At 44.7% G+C, this 16,171-nt stretch overlaps 1 protein-coding gene across 3 annotated transcripts in view; it reads right to left on the bottom strand.

Annotated features, from left to right (window-relative positions):
• Susd1 (sushi domain containing 1) overlaps nt 1-16,171 on the bottom strand; it is a 121,353-nt gene that overhangs the window by 86,423 nt on the left and 18,759 nt on the right. For all 3 annotated transcript variants that reach the window (XM_057790813.1, XM_057790811.1, XM_057790812.1), the window contains exons 4-5: nt 5,241-5,393; nt 4,481-4,660 (exon numbers count right to left, since the gene is read on the bottom strand). In XM_057790813.1, coding sequence (XP_057646796.1) covers nt 4,481-4,660; nt 5,241-5,393 — 333 coding nt within the window. The remainder of the gene's footprint in view (nt 1-4,480; nt 4,661-5,240; nt 5,394-16,171) is intronic.

Below are 16,171 nucleotides of genomic sequence, written 5' to 3'. Positions count from 1 at the left end.
AGCTCTTGTAGACCAGGCTGGCCTCGAACTCACAGAGATCCGCCTGCCTCTGCCTCCTGAGTGCTGGGATTAAAGGCGTGCGCCACCACCGCCAGGCACACTTGTAGTTCTTGTGATTCCAGTGCTAGGGAGGGAGAGACAGGTGACCCCTGGGGCTGGCTAGCTGGGCAGCCTCGATGAATCAATAAGGTTCAGGTGAAAGCGAGAGACTGTCAGTGGAGCAGTGGACCACATGCACCGAGTAAACGCCACACGGTCCACCACACATTCCGCGCTCTCCCCACCCCAAGGCTCAGAACCAGAACAGAAAGAGAGGCAGAAAGCACAGGAACTCAAGCAAAACGGTGTCTTCCATACAAAACAGGATCTGCATACCACTGTACATGAAGTCACAGCAGCTGTGGCTGCCGGCACATGACTTGCAGGAGATCAACCAGACAACATTCTAGCACTGTGCAGGAAGAGGTCCGTGGAGCTCCACCCCCAGGAGCTGTGGACAGCTGATGGCCGCTGGGAGAGGAAGAGTCAGTTCTCTGTAAGGGTGTGGCCCCTGGTGTGCTGACCACCCTCCAAGGAATGGCCCGCACCCACATGCAGGAGAGCACAAACTGGATTCAGGGGCTTGTTTTGAAAAAAAGGACATGGAATCAGAATGGAGTCGCAAGGGAAGGGGTGGGCCCAGGTAGAGTTAGGAAAAGGAGTGGGGAGGTGAATATAATTAATGCGTTGCATGAAATTCCCAAAGTATTAATTACAATATTATATTAAAAAAACAAAAACAAGTAGTTCTGAAGCAAGAAAATGAAAGTGAGAGCTCCTGCTTCAAAGAACAGGGTAGATGGTGTCCCGTGGAACTTTCTAGAACACTTCCCAGTCTCTGAAGACCACCACCTAGTTTCTACTTCCAGGAGGTGAACTTTACGTTGTTTTAATATTGAGCTTTGTTTGTTTGTTCATTTGTTTTGAGGCGGGGTCTCTACATAGCCCTGGCTGTCTGACACGTCACTATGAGGCCAGGCTGGCCTCAAACTCACAGAGATCCTCCTGGCTCTGCTGGGTTTAAAGGCATATGCCAGCAAGCCTGGTTTAATTTTAAACTTTTTTATGTCAAGGCTTTGTGTGTGTGTAGGTAGGTAGGTAGGTATGTGTGGCTTTAGGTGTATGTAGGTGTATGTAGGTGTCTGTGTGTGTATAGGTGTGAGTCATGACACCATGTGGAAGTCAGAAGACTGTTTACAGGAGTAGGCTCTCTCCTTCCACCATGTGGCCTTGGGGGTCAAGCTCAGGTCGTCTGGCTCAGTGCTAAGCACTATTACCTTCTGAGCCATCTCGCTGGCCTGAGATCAACTTTTCAGATTCAACATGTAAGGAAGATCGTGGAGTGTTTGCCTGGTTCATTTCCTTTAACAACCTCTTCCTGTCCTATTCATATTGGTACAAATGACAAGATTCCCACCTTCTTGTGGCTGTACAATAGTCTGATGTGTATATATATATACACATGAATATGTAACTCTGTGCCTTCACTGATGGATACCAAGACTGATGACATCTTGACTCCTTGTTGGGGGCAGTGGTCGTGTTAGGAATGCACGTGCAGGTGTCTCTTTGATTTGCTGAGTCATTTCCTTTGGATGCATGCCCAGCAGTGGGGTAGCTCGCCCGAGTGGTCGTTCTATTTGTAGTTTCTGAGGAACCTCCTTAGTGTTTTCTAGAATGGTTGCACTAATTGACATTCCCATCAAGAGTTCCCCGTCTTCCTCACCCTCCCTGCATTCGGTATTATGTTTTTGTCTTTTAGATAATGGCCGGATAATGGGATAAGATGGCATGACTGTGGAAATCGATTTGCATTTCTCTGATGATTAGTGATACTGAATTTTTCTTCCACAGAGCTGCATGTACTCTTTTTAAAACTATTTATTGTATTATCATTATGTATATGGGTGTGTGTCTGTGCACGTATGTGGGATTCCCTGGAGCTAGAGTGGATATTCATGTGGATACTGGGAATTGAATTCGGGTCCTTTGTAAGAGCAGTTCAGGCTTACTGCTGAGCCATTCTCTCCAGCCCCAATTTGCCTATTCAGTAACTAAATTATGTTTTCTACTGTTTCAAATTCCTTATATATTCTAGATACTAAAACCTTGTTGGATAAATAATTTGTAAATAACTCATTCTGTAAGTCATCTGTAAATCCTCTCAGTCTGCAAGTTCTCTTCCCTCGGCTGACTGCCTCCTTTGTTGCTAAAGTACATTTTATTCTAAATGTACAATCTTAATTGATCCATTGAAAGATAATCTGAGGACTAAAATGTACCCTTAGAACTTCTTAACTCTGAGGATGGCAATAAAGTGTCTACACGTGTTTAAAACCCCAACAAGTAGAACAGAGCAAGATCAACTTAGTCACATGCAACACTACTTCTTCTTCTTCTTCTTTTTTTTTTTTTTTTTTTTTTTGGTTTTTCGAGACAGGGTTTCTCTGTAGCTTTGGAGCCTGTCCTGGAACTAGCTCTTGTAGACCAGGCTGGTCTCGAACTCACAGAGATCCGCCTGCCTCTGCCTCCCAAGTGCTGGGATTAAAGGCGTGCGCCACCACCGCCCGGCACAACACTACTTCTTAGTTGTGCAATGGATTTAATGAATATCGAGATGTCCCTTTGCCCATCATTGCTAAATTAGATACTTTTCTTGTTGTGATAAAAATACCTGACAAAAGCAACCTAAGGAAAGAGAGGGTTTGTCACGTGGTTTGAAGGGACACAGTCTATCCAACAGAAGGCAGGATAGCAGAAGGGGCCAGCTGCTCACACTGTATCCACAGCCAAGGAGAGAGGAATGGACATTTGTGCTCAGTGAGTCCTTTATTTTTAATATATCCCAGCCTATGGAATGTGTTCCCTAGAGTTAAGGTGAGTCCTCTCACTTCAATTACCCTAACGTAGGAAAATCCCTCACAGACATGCCCAGAATTGTGTCTCCTTGGTGACTCTAGATCCTGTCAATTGACAATCAATATCAATTATGACAATTACTCTTTTTTTGTATATCAAAAGTCTCTTCAATCTAGAAAGTAAATAAAGATCACTCGGGATTGCTACCCACAGAGGTGATCCTTTGGATTGGAGCTTTTAAAACACTTCAGGGGCTAACTTGTGCCCAAAAGTGACATATCCAGATGGCTTTCCAAATGGAGTCTCCCAAATCTCTAAAAATTCTATAGAGCAAGGAAGAAAAAAATGGTTTGGTACTTTGAAATTCAGAATGTCATTGGTACTAAATATAACAGAAACAGCACCCTTTGAGTCTCAGGAAAGAATCCTAAGTAATAGTTAGCAAATATGATCCTCATTAAAATAATAAGAAGCCAACGCCTCAAAATAATTCATCCTAACAATACTAATCATTATCAGAATATTTATTAGTGAAACTCGCATTACAGATTAAAAGAAAGTGTATGTAGTCACCTTCAGATCCATGCTTAAAAGACATAAAAATAGCTACTGTCTGATTTAAAAACTAGTAAAAGGAACATGGATGGATACTTCCTTAAGATTATATGGGAACCCAAGAACCATTAAAATGGAAACTGTTGGAAATAGAAAAAGTAAAAAGAACAAAAACAACCACAGTAGTAAACAGAAAAGTGAATAACAAGTGACTGAAAACACAGTCTCTGAAGCTGGCATCTCAGGTTCCTACTTCCAGTTCCACCCCTGGTTGTGTGGCCTTAACTTAACCTCCTGATGCCTGAAGAGTGCAGCCTTCGCCTCTATGCACAGGGACCTTCTAAAGACTAAATGAGTCAATCTCAGGGGCTTTGTTTAGAATGTACTTGGCACATAGTGCCATATGCAATGTATAAATAGATACACACACATCAAAAAGCTGAGATCAGAGCCAGTGATGTGGCTCAGTGGGTAAAAGGCGCTTCTATCCCAAGCCTAACAGCATTAGTTGGATCCCTGGGATGCACATGACAGAAGGAGAAACCTGATTCCGTCAAGTTGTCTTCTGACCTCTACGCACACACATTGTATACATACACGCACATACACACACGCACATGTACTTGTACACAAGCAAACATACATATGCACACATAAATAAATAAAGGTACCTTTACATTTTTTTTTAAAGCTGAATTCATGTTGAAACACCAAAATCATTTCCATACAAGTCAGAATAAGATTAAAACATTCAATGTTAACCCCACTATTTAGGTTTTCATTCTGGAAACATTAGTCAAGACCGCGTAATAAAAACTAGAATTTTATAAATGCAGACGAACAAAAGGTAGGGCCATTGTTTTCAGACAAGATACAGACCCTGGAAATACTAGAGACCCAAGTAAAGCCTGCCGGAAACAAATACGACGTGTTGGATTTATCTAACACATTTACTATCCCAAAAGGAAACTGAAAAAAAGCAACTTCAGGACACTCTATCCAGGAGGCTAAGGCTTTGAAAACCCACCTTGGCAACGTAACTTCGGAGATTCCCACGTGCCCAGGGCCGTGCAACGTGAAATTCCATCTCCCGAGACGCTGAGAAACCCCTCTTTGCAGCTGTAACGGACCTGACCGCCCAGCGTGGAGCTGTAATTCCCTGTGATGTGGCCACCAGGGACTTCAGGAGGGGGACCACAATCTATTTCTAAAACACAAAAAGATGTCACCTTCTTTACGAATGCACGGTTTTCAGAATCCTCCACCTCTCCACCCACACCCCGTGCCTCACATCCCCAGGCCCTATTTTAAGAACACTGGTCCGTTTCCCTGAGGCTCTGAGCACATTTCCAGCGATTGTCCTTACGGCCCTCCGTAATACAACAGCATCTACACAAAGCAGAAGGAATTAGCTATCAGTCCTGACTCATGCTCACTAATGAGATGCTTTGGCCAATGAAGTAAAAATCTGAGGCAAACTCCCCTAAATTTGGTGCACTTTCTTAATTGTCAAGGTCACCTTTGAGATGCTGGCTTCTTACCAGACCTCATGAATTCAAAATATTCATGAATTGCTAAAGTTTATAAACCCTTGAAGTTGACTGTTCAGTTTTTTACCTTAACATGACTCTTTCTATCTTGATTAGGTCGTTCATTTCATTTCATATAAAATACGTGAAGATGATGTCTACTCATGTCTCCAATGCAGATCCGTAAACGTCGGAACACGAGAAAATGACACCCACCAGGTCTCACCTCCCGATGCTGCCTCTCTGGCAGATGCCTACCTGTGCATGATGTGCCGTCTGTGCTTGGGTGGAAGGGCTCGGGACCGTCCTTTGCCACGTATCCTTGCATGCAATAGCATTCAAAGCTCCCAGGAGTGTTGATACACTGACCTCCATGACGGCACAGGCCAGGAACTTCACACTCATTTACATCTGGAGGCCCACCCCAAAATAAAAAAAGAGAGGAGAAAAACAGAAAAGACTGAAGAACATTGTGGTGGTCACTTTTTCACATTGTCCATCAACACCAATAATGCATGCGCTTGTTTGCCATCGATTCTAATTTTATTTTGTTCCTTAAAGGTTCTGTGTGTAAATTCTTCATACCAAAGACACTGAAAACATAGGAACTGTTAAATTATTAAATTATAAATATTTCTCAGTGTGTTGAGAAATAAAAAAAAAAAACAGGCAGTGGAGGTGCACACTTTTAATCCCAGCACTTGGGAGGCAGAGGCAGGAGGATCTCTGTGAGTTTGAGACCAGTCTGGTCTACAGAGGGTGTTCTAGGACAGGCTCCAAAGCTACACAAAGAAACCCTATCTTGGGCCAGGCGGTGGTGGCGCACGCCTTTAATCCCAGCACTCGGGAGGCAGAGACAGGCGGATCTTTGTGAGTTCGAGGCCAGCCTGGTCTACAAGAGCTAGTTCCAGGCCAGGCTCTGTAGCTACAGAGAAACCCTGTCTCGAAAAGCCAAAAAAAAAAAAAAAAAAAAGAAACCCTATCTTGGAAAACAAACAAACAAAGAAGAGAATTTTTAAAAATTCTGCCAAATGGGTCTCCAAAAAATAAAATAAAAACCCCAAAACAAAAACTATATTAGAGGGTTTAGGATATAGCTCAGTGGTAGAACACCTGCCCAGCATAAATAAGGTCCTTGTTTCAATGCCTAGCACGCACACACACACACCAAAGCACTTAATGGCAGAAGAAACCCATAAGTCAAGTCCTTGCCACACAAGAACCAAGTTCAGCCCCAGCCCGCACATAAAAGTCAGATATATCAGGAGACCGATAATCCCAGCAAAAAAAAGTAAGACAGAAGGATCAATGGGTGTTGCTGACCAGTCGGTCTAGCAAATAATTAGCTCCAGGTTTGGTGAGAGACCCTGTCTCAAAAACTAAGGTGAACAGTACCTGGGGAAGATACTCAGTGTTGATCTCAGACTCACATATATACGTGTACACACACACACACACACTATATTGCATTTTTTAAAAAGTAATTTTAAAAATTAAAAAACTAGGGCTGGAGGGATGGCTCAGCAGTCAAGAGCACTGGCTGTTCTGCTAGATGGCCTGGGTTCAATTTCTAGCACCCACACAGTGGCTTACAATAATCTCTAACTCTAGTCCTAGGGATTCGACGCTGTCTTCTGGCTTCCACAGGCACCAGGCACACATGCGGTACACACTTGTAATCCTAGCACGTGGGAAGCCAAGGTGTGAGGGGCATGAGTTTGAGGCGGAGCCTGGACTGTGAAATGAGCTTCTCTCTCAAGTAAAACCAGCTGTCGGGTAAGGACTAGCCCAGTGGTAAAGCCTTTGCCTAGTGTGCACAAGAACCAGGGTAAAACCTACAGCACTACAAACAAACAAAAAGCAAAGAAATAACAACAGACATTGCAGTTCCTATAAATTAAGGATATGTTCAAACTAAGCTTATGTCTAAAAGGAGGAGCACATACATGGTTGTGAGTGCCTGTAACCCCAGTACTCGGGAGGCTGCGGCAAGAACCTTGTAAGTTTGAGGCCAGCTTGGACTAACTAGAATGCAGGATCCTGTCTTTAAAAAACAAAAGCTAGTGCTGGAGAGACTAGGAAGTGGTTAAGGATGCTTTTGGCTCTTGCAGAAGACCTGGGCTCAGTTCCTAGCATCCACATCAGGTGGCTCACAAATGCTTTAACTAGTTCCAGGGGATCCAAGGATGCTCTTGCTTGGCTTCCAAGGGCACTACATATACATGGTGCACACAAACACAGGCACACACACACACACATACACGGAGAGGGAGAGAGAGAAATAACAATAAGTAAATTTTAAAAATCCAAACATAGTGTCACACACCTTTAAACCCAGCTCTCAGGAGGCAGAGGCAGGTGGATCTCTATGAATTTAAGGCTAGCCTGGTCTACAAAGTGAGTTCCAGGCTAGCCAAGGGTACATAATGAGGTCCTGTCTCAAAAATTAAAGAAAAAATTTAAAGGTTTACAAGAGGTGGCTCACTTATAGTTTTAGAGGTTCATTCAGTACATTGTCAACATGGTGGGGAGCATGGCAACATGCAGGCAGACATGGTGCTGGCTACACCTTGATCAGAAAGCAACAGGAAGTGTACTGTCTCATTGGGCATAGCTTGAGCATATATGAGCCCTCAAAGCCCACCTCTACAATGACACACTTCCTCCAACAAGACCACACCTACTCAAACAAGGCCACACCTCCCATTAGTGCCATTTCTTTGGGGGCTATTTTCTTTCAAGCCACCACACACGGTCTATAAGAAGCCTGGCTTCCTTTTTCTTTTCCTTGGAATTTTGTGGTTATGCTGTAAGGAAGTCTAAGCTGTTATGCTTAGGAGAAGCCTCAAGGAAGATCCCTGAAGAGGAACTACCATGGGGATGGAGAAGCCATGTGGAGAACCAAAGCAATCAAGCCAGTTGTCAGTTTGGAGTTCTAATACATGAAAGACCTCCTTTTGTCTGTCATCTAAGCCCCCAGTTTGGTGTAATCATTCAGTCCATAGCAGATATAAAAAGAATCATATGACTAAACCGAAAATATCCAATTGTTGTGTGTGTGCGTGTGTGTGCACATGCACGTGCATGTATACATGTTCATGTGTGTGAGGACAGGCATACATACGCCATGGCATGCAGCTGGCTCAGAGAACAACCTCAGATACCCATCCTTGCCTTCTGCCTCATTGGGGGCAGGGTTCCCCTGCTGTCCAGTGCTGTATACGCCACACTAGCTGGCTCAGAAGCCCACAGGGATCCTTCTGTCTCCACCTCCCAACTCACCATGAGAGAACTACATTACTGCTACCATGTGTTACCACATCTGGCTTCACATGGGCCTGGGGATCTGAACCCCAGCCTCCACCTTACCCAGGGAACCTTGTCCTCCACCCATAAATTGCTCTTTAAAGCCTCTAAACTCGAGGAGATCTTTGGGTGGCGGCAGTAAACAATCGAAATTCCCTGAACGCATGAAGAACTCAAATAAGTGCCATTAAGAAAATAATACATCGCCGGGTGGTGTTGGCGCACGCCTTTAATCCCAGCACTTGGGAGGCAGAGGCAGGCGGATCTCTGTGAGTTCGAGACCAGCCTGGTCTACAGAGCTAGTTCCAGGACAGGCTCCAAAACCACAGAGAAACCCTGTCTCGAAAAACCAAAAAAAAAGAAAAAGAAAAAGAAAATAATACATCAATTTTCAAGGGGGAATTTCTAGGAATATAATGAAATCTTACAAATTGAAAACAAACTGTGAATGCCAAAAATAAAAACTCAAAAGGGCATTAAACAATAGAGAGGCCACCGCTGGAAATCAGGTTTGCAAATCCAACTCAAGGAATCCTCCGGAGACACAGTGGGAAAAGTCGGTGTGAGACAAAAGTCGTGAGATAAAAAGCAAAACCTTACAGATAAAAGTGAAAAAGAGCCGACAACTGAAGAGAAACTGAAGAAGGTAAAGGGGTGGGTCTTCAAGAGCTCATCTCCTAGTGAGGGGGAGAGCACCCCAGCTCTCACATCCCGATCCAAACAGTTTGAAGGTCACAACCGTGACTGCTGCACACAAAAGCTACTCTCCTGGGGCCAACACAGCCCACTGACTGAAAGAGGAGACTTAACTCTGGCCCTCAGGGCTCGGGAGGTGCCTGCCACACCCTTCCTGCTGGCTCTCTCTGAAGCTCTGTACCGGGTACCTGTTCTCCTGGGTCCAGTCTCAAGCTCTCCATGTCTCAGTACAGGGGACCTACTGCAATCCTGACCCATCTCCAGGAAGAAAGACAAGCCTGTAGCTGGCAGGGAAGGCAGTCTTTGACACAAGTGCCAGAACTACTTCAGAAGGGATAGTAAAGGGAGGAGGACCATGGCCACGTTCAAAAGCAGTCTCCACAAGAGGCAAACTACAAAGACAAAGGAGGGCTTCTGGTTGCCTTGATCCATGAGAAGTGGGGAAACAACGGGCTTTGGTGGGAAGATGGAAGATCTTCAAAAATCAGCGGTGATACTGTGGAAGTCTATGAATATAATAACCACCAGTGTTCTGCACAGTTTAAGTGGGCAGGCACGTTTTAGGAATGAAGCAGCTAGTTTTGAGAGAGAAAGAGCAAACCAGGTATGGGGGGTCATGCTTGTAATCCTAGTACTTGGCGGGGGTTGGGGGCTGGAGCAGGTGGCTCACCACCAGTTCAAGGCCAGCCTGGCCTATTTAGTAAGTTTCAGGCCAGCCTTGACTACAGATTCATTTTCAGCCCAGGGAACAAAGGAAGGAGGGAGGGAGGGAGGGAGGGAGGGAGGGAGGGAGGGAGGGAGGGAGGGAGGGAGGGAGGGAGGAAGGGAGTAAAGGAGGGAGGGACAGACAGGCAGACAGGAATATACCCTCAGGATGGATCATCAAAAACAAACACAAATAGTGGTGTGTGTATGGGTGTTATTTAATGGTAGCTGTTGAAAGAAAAGGAGAACAAAACACGAAAGCCATTCTGAAATCCGTAAATAAGAGAATAAGACCCCTCCTGAGAAAAGGAATGGGAACCCGGGAGGAATCACTCGACCTGACCTAGGACTTCCTGTCTAGAACACAGGGCTTCCCAGCAACTGAGTAACATTTCGAGTTCTAAGAAAGGGAACAAAGCATCACGCTCTGGCTAAGCAGCGAAAAGACAGTTCAGAATCCAGATGATTCCAGGGGCTGCACCGCTGACATTTCTGTTCTAGCTGAGTAGACAGTGTCGAGGGAAGTGGTCGGGAGCTTTGCTCAGAGGCAGGGCAAGCCCTTAGCAGGCAGGAGGCCTGGGTTCATTTCCCAACACTGCAAAAATATGGAGGGAAATTAAAAATACCACAAAGAACGAGGAGGTCTAAAACCAGTCAAACAATATAATCACAGAACAAGGGGCCGCTGTTATGAAAAGAGTCTTAAGCTATAAATAATATAAAAAAACAACATCAATGTAAATCAATTTATTTCTCTTTTTAAAAAAAGATTTATCTATTTTTACTTTATGAGTATGTTTGCCAGCATGTGTGTCTGGGCAACATGAATGTGCCTAGTGCCCAAGGAAGCCAGAGAGGGCATCAGATGCCCTGGAACTGGAGTTACAGATATGGGTCTGAGCTGCCACATGGGTGCTGGGAATCACTCAGATCCTTCGCAAGAGCAACAAGTACTCTTAACTACTGAGCCATCTCTCCAGCCCAAAGGACCAAGTTTAAGATGATTTTGTCCCTGCAGACATCAGCACTGTTGTTAGCTTTGACACATTCTAGCTTGGCAGGAGTTCCTTCTTCTCACCTGTCAATTTAATGAGAAATGTCTGACACTTTACCCAAGCCACTGAAAAGCTACTTAACAGACCACAGTGGTAGCGACAGTCACCCCACCTTCTCTCTCTTTTTTTTTTTTTTTTTTTTGGTTTTTCGAGACAGGGTTTCTCTGTGGCTTTGGAGCCTGTCCTGGAACCAGCTCTTGTAGACCAGGCTGGTCTCGAACTCACAGAGATCCGCCTGCCTCTGCCTTCCGAGGGCTGGGATTAAAGGCGTGAGCCACCACCGCCCGGTCCACACCCCACCTTCTCTAATGGACATCTTGAAAAATACCAAGTGAGAATAAATGCAGGGCTTTTCATTGGACTTTCAAACATGGGCAAGCGGCGGAGGTATGGGATGACACAGGACTCCTGGATGCTGACCACAGCCATTATTAGTTAGTTTTGTGTACAGTCACTCAGCAACCTAATAGCCATAATTGTCATAATTATTGCTGATAACGACAACTGCCACATGCCACCTTCCACATGTCAAGTACTGCCCTAAACATTTCATTGTTTATTAAATACTATATTCTTATTTAATTTCCACAACAGCCCATTTTTGAGGAAACTAAAGCAAGACAAAGTGGTTAAACAATTGGTCCCGGCAGCAATGGAAACTCCAGGATTTGAAGCCACGTACCTGCCTGGAAGTTCATATTCAAAACCTACTGTCATCCAATTGTGCATCATGAAATCAATAGTTCTCTACCTTATGGAATCGAGGATGCAATTAATTGCCTTAATTAAGTTCAGATGTGCCTATCACATACAACTGCAATACTGTGACATAATTTTGACCTTTTTTTTTTTTTTTTGAGACAAGGTTTCTCTGGGACTCATGCTGTCTACCAGACCGACCTCAAACTCAGAGATCATCCAACTCCTGGGTGCTGGGATTAAAGGCATGCACTATCACCAACTGGCAATTTTGACTTTTTTTAGGATTTATTTTTTATTTATGTGCATGTCTATGTGTGCATTTCAAGTAGAGTGCAGGTGCCCTTGAAGGCCAGAGGAAGATGTTGGATCCTTTGGAGCTAGAGTTAGGGGCAGTTGTGAGCTATTCAATGTGAGTGTTGGGACCTTAATCCAGGTCTTCTAGAAGAGCAAAAGTGCTCTTAACTACTGAACCTTCTCTCTAGTCCCATGATGTAGCACAAATTCTAGCTGGGCTTAACAATAAAAACTCGGAGTCATAGATAATGGGATAAAATCTGAGAGATCAGAGAAGCAGAGCAGCCAGACACTAGAGTTCTCACCTCTACCAATTCTCAAACAGAAAGGGCAATCCTGTCTTCATACTGCATCCTCAGACTGCACTGAGCTTCTGTCTCCTCCCACCTTATATTCCTCTCTCCATCCAACCATATCACTCCTATCTCTACCTCCTTAGTGCTGGGATTAAAGAAGTAGGATTCCAAATTCTGAGATCACCTTTGTGTGAGCTCTGTTTCTTTTAAACATATTCAACTGGGGCAGCCCAGGGTTGCCTTGAACTCTCTACCTGTCTCCTGAGTCCTGGGATTAAAGGTGTGTGCCACCACTCCCTGGCTTCTAGTGGCTCAGCTCTGTGCTTTGTTCTTCAAGCAAGCTTTATTTGTTAAAACACAAACAAAATATCACTACACCATGATTTTGATTTTTAATCATCTGCTGGTTTATAATATTTAGAAACTATTCCTTTTCTAGTCCATTCTATAATCTTAGCCGGTTGACCTGTTAAGTTTACCAGCACGACCTCCTGAGGCTGGACAGATTCTATGTCATCAGCAAGACTTTGTGTTTAATGATATACTACGCCTTTGTTGATGATTTATACTGCACTTAAGTGTTGTAGGTGAACATCGGCGCAAATATATAACCTTTTAATGGTAATAAAATAATGTAAAAATTACCATCTTAACCATTTTTAAGAGTACAGTGCACTGCATTCACGGGCTTGTGCCAGTCCCCAGAAGCCGTCCTTGGGACTCTTTTTTTGTTGTTGTTGTTGTTTTTTGTTTTTTTCGAGACAGGGTTTCTCTGTGGCTTTGGAGCCTGTCCTGGAACTAGCTCTGTAGACCAGGCTGGTCTCGAACTCACAGAGATCCGCCTGTCTCTGCCTCCCAAGTGCTGGAATTAAAGGCATGCGCCACCATCGCCCGGCCTTGGGACTCTTTTTATCTTGTAGTAGTGAAGCTCTATGCTCATTAGACATTAACGCTCTCGTGTCCCCGCCTTCCCATTCTGGGGCAAACACTATCTATTCCCTGCCTCTATACATTATATAATTTGTACCTCGGTGGAATGTTCCCTCAACATCATGTCCTTAAAGTTCATCCACACTATAGCATATGTAAAGGTGTGTGTGTGTGTGTGTGTGTGTGTGTGTGTGTGTGTGTGTGTGACAGAGAGAGAGACGGAGAGAGAGAGAGAGAAGAGAGAGGAGAGAGAGAGAGAGAGAGAGAGAGAGAGAGAGAGAGAGAGAGAGAGAGAGAAGAGAGGTGCTAGGATTGGCTCTAGACCATTGCTCATGCTAAGCATGTGCCCTACTGTGCCCGCTCCTTCCTTTTTCAAGCTGAACAACGCTCCCTGATATGCACTACCTTTATCTTTCATCTGCGGACGAACATGGAGAACCTCTGTGCTGCCTTGACTGCCGTGAACAAGGCTGTGTGAGCGTGGCTATACAAACGTCTCTTTAAGGTGCCAGTTTCCATCGTTTGGGGGCAAATGTCCATAAACTGAATTTCAGAACCATGTAGCAATTTTATTTTTAATTTTGAGGAATTATTTCATATTTTTAAAATACCATGCTATTTTTTCACACTTAATACACTATTTTACATTTCCACTTGGAAAAGTTGCTGGGGAAAACCCTAAGGCAGAAGCAAACCAAATGGGCGGGTCCTCTCAGAAAGCAGGCAGTCTTAGTGTGATTACACATTTGGGCTGAAGCCAGGATGGGCTCAGGCACCAAGCGGCAGGAGCAAAGGGGCTTGGGAACAGGTGTTCTCTTAGAAAGAGGCTCCTGCCCTAGGCAAAGGCCAGTAGACCTAAACTGACCTGGGAAACTGGTAAAAACAGAGCTGGAGGCGTGAAGGCATGAGGCAGACTGGCAGGACACAGTGGGAGAGAAGTCCCCAGGAGCTGCAAAATGACAGCACTCTCTGGTTCTTTTTGGTCACCTTCTCCTTTCTCAGCCAGGGCTGAGGGGCTTCCGTAACTCCAGCAGCAAGAACACAAAGCTTTAACGATGCAGGAAATCCCTATGAGAAGATTGCTGTTGCCATTCAGGATGGAACACATGACTCAGGGACTCAAAAGGCATGGGGAAGTCACCCCGAAGCTGTCAGCAGACCCTAGGAGACTCATGCCTACTTGATGGCCCCTGCGTAGGGAAATGACAGTCCCCAGTCCTATCCACACGGGCGTCGATTCTCTCCGCCCACTCTCCGCCCACTTCAGACCACTCTCCGCCCACTTCAGACCACTCTCCGCCCACTCTCACATTGCTGCCCCTGAAGACCTTGCCTCCTGACCAGGTTTCCGTGACTTGCAAGAGTCACTACAGGCATCTCTGGACACCAGAGCATCTTCTGATTCTTTAGAATTGACTGACGTCAGCCCACTCTAAAACCAATATAGCTCATTCCTCCTCTAGTGCCAGTGACCTCCGAAGACGTCTGTCACCACCAGCTCTGGAGTCTGACTTAGACTCTGCAAATTACAACATATTCCCGGAAGAAGATCCCTCAGGGTGAGGCTCCAAACAAACACTGGATAAAAGCTGATACCCCCCAAACTTGAACTACACCCCAACCAGCATCTACTCATGTCTCTCTGGCAACCGATTCTGAGGCATTGGGCTTCTCAACACCAATAAGAAAAATTACAGCTTTTACAAGGGGTCAACAGAGACCGGGAAATGAAAAGTCAAAGGAATGACGGGCAATAAAACGGGCTTCCTTGTGGGGTTACAGCAATGCCAACAGTAACCTGACTTTGTAAATATTCTAAACCCACTGAATTAACACTTCAAAAGAAGGGAAATTGGTGAATGTGAATTGTGTCTCTTTTTCCAAAAACGGAAGGATCACCAAAAGTTGCCAGAAATGGAATAAATCTGTCAGGGCCTATGCAGGATTTTGTTCCAGGCAGGTTGGCTTTGGTTTGGCTGACACCTCTTTGACCCTTGCGGAAAACATTTCCTTCTCTCTCTTCCTGTTCTTTGCCCCCCGACTTCATCTTTCTAACTTCTGTTTGGTGTGCAAACCAGAGATCAAACCCAGGGCCCTGCTTATATTAGGTAAGAGTTCTATCACTCTTTAACCCAGCTCCATTCTTTCTTCCTATCTTTTGGGTGTTTTTGTTTCTTTGTTTGTTTTCTTTTTTTCTTTTAGAAATGGGTACTTACTGTGTGGTGTAACTCTGCCTGGCCTCGAACCTGCTGTGTATAACAGGTTGACTTGGAACTCACAGAGAGCCTCTGCCTCTCAAGTGCTAAGGTTAAAGGCGTGAGCCGTCACACCTGTTCAGTCTTCCTAACTCTTAAAAGTTGAATGCATCCTTCAGAACAATACTGATACAGTTTTGAAAGGGCGGTTTCAGATATCACGTGTCCTAGAACATCCCCCAGGTCTGTCCCTCGCTGCTAAGATAAGGGCTACCCTTGGGTTCCAGATAACACCTTTGCTCATCTTTCTCTAGCACCAGGACAGTGAAATTAACTGTCCGCCTGTCACCTCCCAGTGGCACTGCCTTGTCAGAAAAGAAATGTATGTGAACGAGCCAGATAATAGATCATCATCATACATGGTTTTTAAAATTAGCATCTGCCGGGCGGTGGTGGCGCACGCCTTTAATCCCAGCACTTGGGAGGCAGAGGCAGGCGGATCTCTGTGAGTTCGAGGCCAGCCTGGTCTACAAGAGCCAGTTCCAGGACAGACTCCAAAGCTACAGAGAAACCCTGTCTCAAAAAACTAAAAAAAAAAATAAAAATAAAAAATAAAAATAAAATTAGCATCTCACCAGCCATAGTGGTGCACGCCTTTGATCCCAGAACTAAAGAGACAGAGGCAACCCAGTTCCAGTCCCAATCTGAGTTTGAAGACAGCCTGGTCTACACAGTGGGTTCCAGGATAAGCTCCAGGACAGTCAGGACTACACAGACAAACCCTGTCTCTGAAAAAAAGAAAAAACAAAACCCCAAGGCCAAAAAAGCATCTCTGCCTTATAATGTCCTAATTTAATGTGGCAACATCACAGTTTTAAAACCACATAGCCAGTAACTTGTTGCAGAAACAACAGGACACTGGATACAATGTGTTCTTTGAGAGAATACATTTATTCTTACTAAGAAAAAGCTGGATGTATGAGTTTATCCTTCCAGGAATTTTGTCTTTA

The sequence above is a fragment of the Chionomys nivalis genome, chromosome 16 (genome assembly GCF_950005125.1).
Source record: "Chionomys nivalis chromosome 16, mChiNiv1.1, whole genome shotgun sequence".
NCBI lineage: Eukaryota > Metazoa > Chordata > Mammalia > Rodentia > Cricetidae > Chionomys > Chionomys nivalis.
Note: the sequence above shows the minus strand (reverse complement) of the source record. Positions and strands in the feature narration are given on the sequence as shown.